At 33.5% G+C, this 11992-nt stretch overlaps 1 protein-coding gene across 1 annotated transcript in view; it reads right to left on the bottom strand.

Moving 5' to 3' along the window:
• AGBL4 (AGBL carboxypeptidase 4) overlaps window positions 1–11083 on the bottom strand; it is a 900915-nt gene extending 889832 nt beyond the window's left edge. Inside the window, exons 1-2 of the mRNA XM_035537467.2 lie at window positions 10927–11083; window positions 10592–10714 (exon numbers count right to left, since the gene is read on the bottom strand). Coding sequence (XP_035393360.2) covers window positions 10592–10714; window positions 10927–11083 — 280 coding nt within the window. The remainder of the gene's footprint in view (window positions 1–10591; window positions 10715–10926) is intronic.
• Between the last annotated feature and the right edge of the window lie 909 nt (window positions 11084–11992).

Genomic DNA, 11992 nt, shown 5'->3' on the forward strand with positions numbered 1-11992 from the left:
CAAGTGAGCAAACATGTTAATTTGGATTGTTAACTTTGGAACGGTAGGTAGTTGAGAATTTATAAACAATTCAGAGGGACTGGGAAAAACAAAACAAAACAAAACAAACCTATCTGAAGTATATTCTAATTTCATGAGAAAAAAAATGGTTATCTTCTAAATGACTTCAAAGGGATCTCTGGAGGTGACCTAGTCCAACCCCTCTGCTCAGAGCAGAGAAATAGCAGCACCACACTGCTGTGCCAATGCAGCCTTTGAGTACAGGACCTGATGCAAATGTTTCAATTCATCCTTTATTTTCACTGCTTTAGTCCCTTTCCTTATTCTTTATAACATCACCAAATTTTAGTAGACATAATACAGGATGTGAAATTTCCTAAATTTCATTCATCATTTGGTTCATATGAAACTGAGGCAAAGTACTCAACATTTCTCAACTATTTTGCTCTCGTTTCACAAAGCTGAAATTCACTGCAGAAGGTGCAAGGTAGTCAAGAACCAGGTCTTTTGTGCTGCTGTCTTCTTCAAAAGAGAAATAATAATGCAGGTTATTGAACTGAACAAAATACAGCTATTTAGTCTAGCAGAATATTTCAGCCTTCTCCAAGGAGAAAATAAAGCATTTCCACTACCTCTTAGGTCCAAAATATTTACTGTTCTGGTTCCACTTGACATTTTATTCTGAGTACAGCCATTCTTTCTGATCCATCTACAGAGCACTGTCTGCATAAGCAGAGTAAAAAACACAAATTTCTTCTAATTCTGGATAGCTCTAATTCAAAAAGACAGAGATAAAGGATATAAACAGGAAGGGAAGGCAGAGAACTACTGTGGCGAAAGAGGAAGGAGAAGCATCCCTAACAAAATAAATGATGCTAAAATTTTCCCACTGGCACTGCTCTTCACTGGATTTTCCCTAGATGTGAGTACCCAGCAAGTACCATGAAATTCTGAAGGTTGGCTAGCAGCTCTTCTCAAGGCTCATAATCAGAGAAAAACCTAAGATAATATCTGCAATGCTACCGATTACACCCACCAGAAGTGATTGACCTGGACCCAACAATTGCTGAAAACTAACATGATTCTCTATTTTAAGAAGCAATTATTCAAAGCAATTATTTCCTTAGTAAGTAACTAAAGAATAGGTCACCTGTTTCTCTATAGAGTAACTATAGATTTATTCAGATTTTATAAGGGAATTTTGCTTCTCCTCATCACTGACTTCCAATGCTGTTATAAATATCCTTAGGTAAATCACAAACTCTGCTGGATTTTTTTCTGCTACTTTCAACTGTCACAGGCCTCTATTGTGCCACTATATACACCTACCTCTATACATTCACAAGTGATTAACTGATGTCATATTCATGTTCATATTAACATGTGCAGTTTGAAATAAACACAGCTGCATTTATGTCAATGATTTTATATTCAAATATATCTGATTATGCTGAAATAAACACAGCTGCATTTATTTCAGTGATTGTACATTCAGATAAGTATATTTGTTCAGTGTAATGTAATGTTCCTTCACACTGGCAGGGACATTGCTATTCTTTCTTATATTTCCCACTATCATTTTTCCAGATGGAAAAATTTGAACAGAGCCAGAAAAATGGAAACTGGAAAATTCATCTCAAAACCTAGTATATGTGAAAATCGTTCTGCTTATTCTCAAAAATAGCTTCATCTTTGTATGAAATATTTTTTTATTATTATTATTCATTCTTTGACAAAGAGCAAGTTTAGAAAAATCCCACCAAAAATGTAAGTGACGGAAATGTAAATAAATACTAGGAATGTATAGAAATAAATCTTAAGAAATGATCTGCATCAGGTGTGATTGTGGACATCTATTGTTAACGTTAGAATAGCATCTTCAATTACTACCTTCAGAAGAAAATTATTTTGAATAGAAAAATTAACTGTAAGATTTTCCTTGCTATTATCTGACCAAACTACAGCTTTGCATGAAGTTAATGTTGTAAATATTACCGGTAATCTATTTTTAGAAAACACGAAAATGTAACAGATTACTGTATGAACTAAAAAAGATTAAGCATTTATCCAGACGTACCAGGTCAAATCAAGGTCTAGCCCAGCAACTGTGCCAGAAATTGATCCCTAGAGAAGGCCACGGAACAAATCAATCATTTAGATACCTCCCCAGAACAGTCCCTCAATTTACAATGTGCAGTTTATGAAACTTCTAAGCCAGAGATGTTGTCAGTGTATCTCAACTGATTTTTTCTTCCCTGGTCTTGTCAGCTGTTTTTGACACATTTAAACTTTTAGCATCCACAACATACAACAGGAAGCTGTACAGCTTAATTAAACAAAACGTGAGGAACCATTTCCCTTCGTCTTCTTTCAACTTGTCAACTGCTAGTTTCATCTGCTAGTCCCTAGTTTTTGTATAAAGAAAAGAGAGGGAAACACTGTTCCCTATTCATTGTAATTTTGACTGAGAATTATGATTTTACAGATCTCCAAGATGTTCCTCATCAATTGTCTCTTTTCCAGACTAAGGAGTTCTATTTCATTTGGTTGTTCCTCATACACAGGCTAGTGCAAATCTGCTCTGAACTTAAAATTATCCCATTTGAGACTGCTTCCATTTCCAGTTGCTTATTCTGCTCCTTCTTTAGGTCAGTTAAACAGAAAATCAACCTCTTCTGTGCTTGTGCTTGCTGAGGGGTACAAACATGGTAAGAGGCAGGAGGGAAAGGCTAGGTCTTTGAAAAGAAGGTAACATGAGAAACTGACTGTGAAAATGACAATCAGTACACCAACTACAATTAATATACTAATTTTTTTACTGATGCTGTTATCCTAATTCTTATCACATTGTCATTAGCTCTGTAAGTCATTAATATCCATTTCCCACAAGTTAAGATACTTGATTAATGTTGTATTTGTTAGCTGATATAACATCAACACTAAGCACTGCCCCATTTGTAAAATTGACTTCCATGCTATATTCTGTTTAGATATTTAAAAGGTTAACATTTAGTTCTATTTGAAATGCTGACCTAGCACGAAATAAATTAATTTGGCATTACAGTAGTAACATCAATTTCCCATGTAACTTTAGTAATGCATTTACTGGAAAGAGATTAATATCAATTCCATAAATCATTCACATGCTTTTCCGGAGTTTGAGACATCTGAGTAATGTCATATATGTTAACTGATATCACTTTGTGCATGCTACATCCATTAATCTATGCCTAGGGTCATCATTAAAAAAAAAATCAATCTTTTGTTCTTAATTTTTATGTGACTTCTAACCTGCACTAGTACACAAGTATTGATACTACAAGAGAATAATACTGCAATGAATTGGGAACAGACATATCCACAAAATGAACACATTGGTAAAATTATCCCTACTGGTAGCGATAACTACTTAATATCTTTATGTGAAACAGAGCATAAATAACTGCCAACATATAAGAAAATAATGAAAATAAAGTGTTTCATTAATCAGACATACCTTAATGCCACAAAAATAGACTGAAAACAGACATCATTACTGATTATATCAACACTCATTTCTTCTGTTTCTACATTGCATGTGAGTATTCACATAGAAGTGAAAGCCAAAACAGTCTACATGACTTAGTGATTCTGGCTGAACACAGCCTACCAAGAAATTTGTAATAAAAAATAGTTCTTTGCTCAAAAAAATAATTTATTCTACTGTGTTTAGATACAATGGAAGAAAGTAACTTTAAACATTTGTGTTTTTTTCCACTCTTTATTTCTATTACTTTACCATTATTACCCTTGCTTGTATTGCTTTATTCCTGTTCTACGATATTATAGTTGTGCCAGTGAAATAAGGTGAAGAAGGGTATTTTTGTTCACCTAAATGTACACACACTCAGGATCAGCTTGTATTGACAATTTTGGAAGCATATTACAATACTACATTAGATGGCTAAAACTTAACTATTTTCTAGGGTCAGTTTCACTTGTTGTTGTTGTTGAACATAACATTAACAGCATCATGTCTGTATTTTTCATTTTTAAACTTTGTACAAACAAAAGTGCCCATTTCATAAATGCCTTATAACTCAAATTTTACAATATTTTAGTAATCACAAGTAAGATTAATCTCATCTAATTTTAGCTGTCTAAAGTTACATGTTAGGTCTTAGCAACTGGGACACAGGCATCCCCAAAGGGCAGTTCATCCTATACTATCTTTGCTTTTGTTCAAAAGATATCTTTCATGGTAAAGCTCAATGGCCTATTTCACGCCTGTAAGTGCTTACAAAGAGATAAGTGGAATTACAATCACTTACTGCAAGTTTGAGTGTTGTGTAAAGTGTTTTATAAGTGCATTACCCTATTTTTGAAATATAGAAAGATATTTAAAACCTTAACAAAAATGATACAAGAGTACTTCTCAGTCACATGAGATATCTTAATAGATTGTAGATCTTAACTTTTTCCAGCTGATTAAAATCATTTCCAATCCATCAGCACTGAATTATTTTTATTGGGCTTCTAATATGAAATTTTTGATAAACCTGCTATAAGAAAAGACAAACCAATGTTTGTCAAACGTTTTTACTGCAAGGTGGTTGTGTATCTATCAACATAATAATATGAGGTTTATAGTAATTGAGGTTGAATCTAAAATTTTACAAAACTTTAATTACAACCTTTTGAACATAAACCACAATACACAAATTACCCAATCATAACATTTTTTTCATAAAAAAATAAGAATTCATCCAAAGGATGGAAGATTTAATGACTCTTGGCGGAGTTCCACTTTCTGGTTGAAATGAGAATAAAAGCAGACAGCAGCTTCATTTCTAATTTTAAGAAACACAGTATTTTTAACATTTAAACAGCATTATATTTGACTAACAAGCCAAAATATGTATTTTCAAAACCTTATAAAAAGCCCCTGTATTTAACAGTATGAATCCTGAGATTTAAGAACCGCTCTGAGCTAACCTTATTCCTTCAATCTTCAAATGGAATTATAAAAAAAGCAATTTGAGCCACAAGCAGCAGAAGCTGTCAGACTTGGGTTTTTAGGGTTTTTTCTGTTCTTTCTTCCGTCACAAAAACCATCCTTGCAATTCAACACGTAACAGTCTACCACCTAACTCCAGCTTCCTCCCATGTGCCCTACGACATCCGGCCATGCAAAACAGAAGGTGCTGGGATTGATCCAGAAGTACACACAGGCCGGATTTACTAATCAACACTCTCAAGGTGACTGGCAATCTAGATGATACCAAACAAAATGAACAATATTTGAATTCTTGCTTTGTTCTTCAGTGAAGCCACAGCTGGAAGCATCAACATTCTTCCATATGCCAGTTCTTTAAGTCAAGAGCCAGGGGAAGCAAAAGGTATATCCATCTTAAGCCCGTCTTGAAAGCACTCAATGGCTGAGATGAAAAGGCAACAACACCCTGTAAACACAATCTTTGCACCATGTGAAACAATGTTTGTAAGCCTCTGTGGGTATAAATGTATTCTCAACTCAGAGGAAATTTGGTCCTATCAAAGCACTATGACCAGTGCAGTGAACAAGATGGGTGCTGAGTGGTTGGCATCTCTTATGGACTTTTTGAAGGTACACTTCTGTAGCAGTAGTAACATAGCCTACATGACAGTATGTGCCATGCTTCGTACCCTCCTAGAACAGGTGTTGACAGACTCTAGTCAGACCAAGGCATTTTAAAGAGCAAGTCATCCATGTTGTCTGATGGCACCCTCTAGAGTACTCCAAGAATCCAGCATGCTTGAGGTTTCTTCTGATTTATGAGATGAGTGTGCAAGGAACTCAAACTGTTTGAACACTCAGAGAATCTAGTAAGTCTCCAACTCTTACAGGATAGAATAAACTAAAATCTGTAGATTTCAGTCTTCTGACCAAAAAAAGAAAAAAGATCCCCATGACCATAAGCTTCTCAGGTTTTGTGGTCTATTTCAGAGCTCCAGGATAGTTGCAATTGTGTTTCTAACACCTTACAACTCATTGTACTCTGGCCTATTTCATCATATTTGGGGACTTAGAAGAAAGTAGTGATGTCCCTGTCAGCTATGGGTCCTTCCTTTTCTCTAAGTCCTGACATAAAAGACATTTCTGCAGCCTGCATAAGCTATGGTCAAACCCTTGAAGTTGCCATGCTTTGGGATCACTACCAAAATCCTCCCTTCTGTAGAGTGAGAAGATAAGACTGGTGCTCTTCATGAAAGGTTGAACTGGCATCAGCACCATAAAAATACTGGTTTCTCTTTAAAGACATTTGCTTCGTGTTTTCTTTGCTCACTCTGCAAAACAGGTTTGAAAGGTTTCATGTCTATCACAAAAAATTAGTAAATAGTATGACCTCCTGCAAAGGAAAGCAAAGCAGTTACATAAGTACACAGAAAAAAAAGTTTTTCAGTACTGGAGGTATTGTCTCCAAAAATGATTAAACAAATAAAAATAAACGGTAACCACAATACCAAAGAAGCTGCTGACTAAATTGAAATCAGAAATAACATGCACCATGCCAATACAAGATAGTACAGGCAACTAGCTAAATTAAAAGTCATTTAGATCCACAAAACATAAAATGTCTGAAATACAAATTCACCCTGAATATTAAGGTGACAAATTCCCTGAAGAACAAGAAAGTTTGAGCCTTACACACTCAGGAAGGATTTCATCATATAGCAGGAGTGAATACATCCATTTCCTAGAAGCACTATATTTTGCAAAATTCCCAGTTTCGCCAGAACAGATAGGATGTCAGAAAAACATTTGTAGAGCACTGCATTGCTGCTGAACAAATACTATGTTGATAATTTAATGTTTTAAAGAATAATAGGAAAAGGAATTATAACTGACACAAATTTACACATTTCAAACGTGACATTTATTTCCTTCAAATTGATACTATGCAGAGATAACCATGCTTCCATTCTCCCTTGAAGGTAACTCATGTTTCTTGTGAAAATTGGCATCCAAAAATTACATTGTGGTATACAAGAAATCTAAATTTTCAGCAGTTACTTTTATGCTAATGATAAGTGAATATGAAAAATTTCTATTGGTCTCATATATTGTTAAATAATTATAAAGACAACAAGAAAGATTCCAGTTGTTAGAACATTAGCTTGAAATATGGGAACACAAATTCAAATTCCTTAGGTACTTGCAAGTTGATTACTCTCTCCCTCCTTTACTCCTCCATCTGTTATTTATAAGATAAAGGATTCAACCACCATTCTTCATTTACAACGACAGTATTTATTTTACCGCAAACATTCTTTCACTAGTTAAATTAATTGAGAGTAAGTTAGGTGCAAGCTACAAACTGGTTAGCTGGCTCTTCTGAAAAGAATCTGGAGAACATAAGGGATCACAAATTCAAAAGAAGTCAACAGTGTCATGCTATTGTGAAAAAGATTGGACTGTGTCACATAGCAGAAGTAAATAGATTGCAAGGCATATCATGTAATAAACAATACATAGTACTGGCACCAGCATATTTGAGTATCATGTTTGCCTAGGATCACTGCATGTCAAGAAAGGCATGGAACAGCTGGAGACGGTCCAGAGGAAATAAAGAATGATATGAAATTTGGAAAATACAACCACTGAGGAACAATCGAAAAAAATAGCAGTTATTTAACGTGAGGAGGGAAAGGTCAAGGCAAGATATTATAGCTTTCCACTAAGTCAAAGAAGAAAGGAACAATCTGCTGTCTATACTGTTGTCTGCAGTACTGGAAAATAATGCATTTTTGGTAAGAACATTTCTACATTGAAAGAAAAAGTTTCATATAATGAGCAAACTGCAGCATTAGAATGGATTGCTGCTTTCTCATTGAAACTTTCCTCACTTAAAGTCTCTATGAGGAAGAAAAATAAGTATCTCTCAGGAATAGCAAAAGTAGTGTGTTTTGGTTTTCAACAGCAGAGTGGACTAAAAAGAAATCTCCATATCTATTTTGGTGGTTTTTTTTTTTTAATGATTTTATAAAAACAAGGCCCTTCTAAACAGCAAAATGGACATTGTTTTTCAGACTACATAAAAACACACCTCTGTCTCAATTTCATACTCCTCAACACTACTTAATACAACGATAGCCATTACAAAAATAAAGCATTCATAGCATTTCTTCTATATGCTTTATTATTTTTCCTGTTTTCTGCAAGTTTAATATTCTTTATTTGTTCTGAAAAGGTACTTACTTCCATTTCTGCAAGATGAAATAAAAGAGTCACTGAAAAATTGGTCTGGAAGGGAGCCTTCAGTTCTATCAACTAGATATTTCAAGAAAACACAGAATGCAGCCAAAGACAGGAAAGTCACTTGTGGAATCACATTTAACAGAACTTCTATTTTGAAAACAAATCATCAAAAAATACTCCCTGAGTACCACTGTCCAGACAGTTTTGCTCCACTCTATCATAGTTTCATCAGGACCATGATCACTTCCAGTGAAAGCATTATATAAAACAATGAACAGAACATAAGTTCTGTTAACGTTACATTAGATAGAGAGCTACAATCATCACTTATTATAACTATTGTTTTTTAATTGCATTGAACTTATTTATAAAGATTAAATAAATCCTTACACAACTTTAACTGTAAAAACCTGTAACACCTCCTAAGTATGAAGGATCTCAGATTTCAATGACATGTTTAATAATAATATCATCATAATAGACGAAGCACAACTCTATCTTCAGGTATTTCCTTCAAGTATATTTAGGTCTATAGATAACAGTAACTTGGAATTATTACAGAATTCATGTCAACTGTTAAAAAAAAAAATATTCTTTGAATAAGGCAAATCCAATAGGATATAACATGTATAGCTATTACCAATTTTAAGGTGGTACTCAAAGCGTATCAATACATTTTTGTATAAGTGTCTTATACTACTGTTTGGAAGATACGAGGAGATAGATTACAGAGTTATTAACAACTTGATAAAATATCCAATAATCAGTTAATTTGCTTTGACCCATTAATGTACTGTAAGCAATTACTTGGCTGACATAAACAATAGTTAAAGTGAATTTACAAATGAAGTATACGCATTATTATTGTTCTTGCTAATACATTGTCATTATGAGAAAATAAATGAAGTTATTAATTTTATTCATATTTGTATTTTGGAGGTGTCTGAATATGCAAAGCAACATCAGAGACTCATCATGCTACGGTGTAAATAAACAAAGTATTTCATATAGCACCTGTCTCTATCACATGCTATAATTGTCAAAGTATGAACATCACTTTTGAACAACAGAAGTGTTTTAATTTAAAAATATAATTAATTCTGTTGCTTAAAAATTGGAGTTAAACCATAATGGAATGATTCACATTGCTTCACAAATCATTTGATAGCTGCAATTGATCCTTTTCATTGCATGGCAGCTTAACGCAATAAAGTAAATTTCTCAGCTTGGCCCACTGATTAATTTCATAAATCGTTTTCTGATGAAAAAAAAATCATAAATTCATAACCACTATGAAATAGCATCCAAAGTATTTTTTTAAAATACGTAAGTATTGTCTGAACTTTCAGATATACGCTCTAAAAAACAAATACTCTTTACTACACAACTGCATCATTTACACCTTTTACACAATGCAATCAAAGGATTTAAATAAATCAATCTAGTATTTTTCCAGGAACTGTCAGCCACTATTCTACCCCTTAGGGATGTAACTCTTTATAAGAAAATCGTTTTACATGACACTGTAGCAGTTTTGGCATTACCAGCACCTCTCATATAAACCACGCTGGAAACTAGTTTTTCCTGCCAAGTGCCTTTTGTACATATGGTGTTTAACAGTGCTCTGCAGGTCTGTAAGCCAATAATAATAGATGCAAGCTAACAATCTGGAGAAAAAACATATATGTAACACAAAATGTGGCTACATACTTACATATATGTATTTAACTACATACCCCCCACATGCATATAAACATACATGATTTAAAATATTCTTCAAATTAATATACTAACTATAACACTTGCAAAAAAAGTTTCTCTTTCAATTTGCAGTAGTTTCCTAAAAACTAATTCTGCTCCTATTGACATCAGAGGCAGAACTTCCAATAATCTCAGCAGCACAGAATTTGGCCACAAGAAACACGAATAAGAACCATATTTAAAGACACATTTTTGAAGTCTTCCAGCTATGCAAGGATAGACTTAGTGCTTTGAAACTTTGTTGAGGGAGTTAACCTGGCAAATTACAGTATAAAATAACGTTTTTATATCCTACATCTTTGACTAGTTAACAATAAATACTGCATATGATATTAACATATATAATAATAGAATAAAATCCATTAATTTATCTACATGGGGTAAGAGAGATGTACCTGATAAAATGCACATTACTGGTAATAAAAAACTTCATATATCTTTTTTACATTTGAGCAGTCTGATTTTATGTCGTACTCTGAAGAGAATCAGTGAGTAAAACAGTATTTAATACAAACCTTTAGAATTAAGTCAATTTTTATAAAGATGAGCGATACAGTAATAAGCATTAATATATTGGCAGCTGTTACATAAAGTAATGCTGAAAATGCTTACCACTTTCAAAACAGGCATCAAATATAAGATGTCCTTTTTTAGGCTGTCCACAATAACCAGCCGGGAGAACAATGTACTTGCTCACGTTCCCTGCTATGATATCATCACCTCCTACGTCACTACCTGTTGCAGTAAAAGCAGAAATAAAGCATGAGCATGAAAAAGAAAAACAATAAAAAACAATTGAAGGATATTCTCCCCATGCTTTTCCAAATAACATGGAATTTGCACAATTTAAAATATACACCAGTAAATGAACTTTCTTTTCAAAATTCACGTAAGAATTTGCATAAAAGAATGGCCTCATATATTAAAGCTTCTCTAACAAATCATACAGCCTGGTTTCTTGCACTTGCATGTCTGGCAGTTGAACACTCCCTTATGCAATAAAGTCTGATCTCCATTTGAATCTACTACTTTTGACTGAAACTCTAACATGGAGAGCTCTATGATATTCTGCATGGATTCCCTAGAATTAAACTCCAGCAGCATCTTCCTTGCTATGGGCACTAAAGGGATGGTTTTCCTCTATCACTTTGCCCATTTTCATGCATCTTATATGAACTAACAACCTCTGAAACTGTTAAGTCCCACTCATATTTGAAAATTTAAAGTTATTAAAAGGGAGAGATACTTTCACGGAGATGTGATGATGCAAGCCTTGCTTGCTCAGCAAACAAAGCTCAGAAAACGAACTCATAGAAAAAAATTAAATTGTTTTTTTTTATTTCGTAATTAAATGAGAACAAATTTTCGATACTACTGAATGATTTTTGTCAAAATACATCGTTAGTGTATATATTGAAAACCTTGTTCTCACAGTCAAATTATACTGTCTAGCAAATTGCAGTGTGCAAAAAAATTGTTTCCAAGTGGGGATGAAAGAACACTGATTTTTTTTCATTTGAGAAATACAGAAGAAAATAAGTTAATATTTGTATTTTACATTATACATGAATATTACATTTTAATGAAAGAGATACATAATAATATAACTAGCTGTACGTTCTGACATTGTCTCTTCACTATTTACTGTTTGGACAAAAAATGTGTAACAATAGAAAAACTATCTTCTGTGTTAGAGAAAACTAGAAGTAATGTGTATGTCTTCAAGTGCAGAAGGCATGTGATGGAATAATGGGATGATAATATCTTATTTCACTCTGATAAATAGGGCTACTGAGGCTTCTAGAAATAGACTTTTGGTCTGTACTGATTTTTTGACATTTAAATGGGTTATGAGGGATGATGAATGTGACATAAAGCTCGATTTGTTTTATTTTTATATTGAAAACTATTTCACACTAATGTTACAAGCAATTCATATCACCCCAAATGATGAAAACAGATTATTAATTAAAACTGACCTTTCCATACATAAATGTACTCTACCTCTTGCTG

Source organism: Cygnus atratus, chromosome 8 (assembly GCF_013377495.2).
Source record: "Cygnus atratus isolate AKBS03 ecotype Queensland, Australia chromosome 8, CAtr_DNAZoo_HiC_assembly, whole genome shotgun sequence".
NCBI classification, from domain to species: domain Eukaryota; kingdom Metazoa; phylum Chordata; class Aves; order Anseriformes; family Anatidae; genus Cygnus; species Cygnus atratus.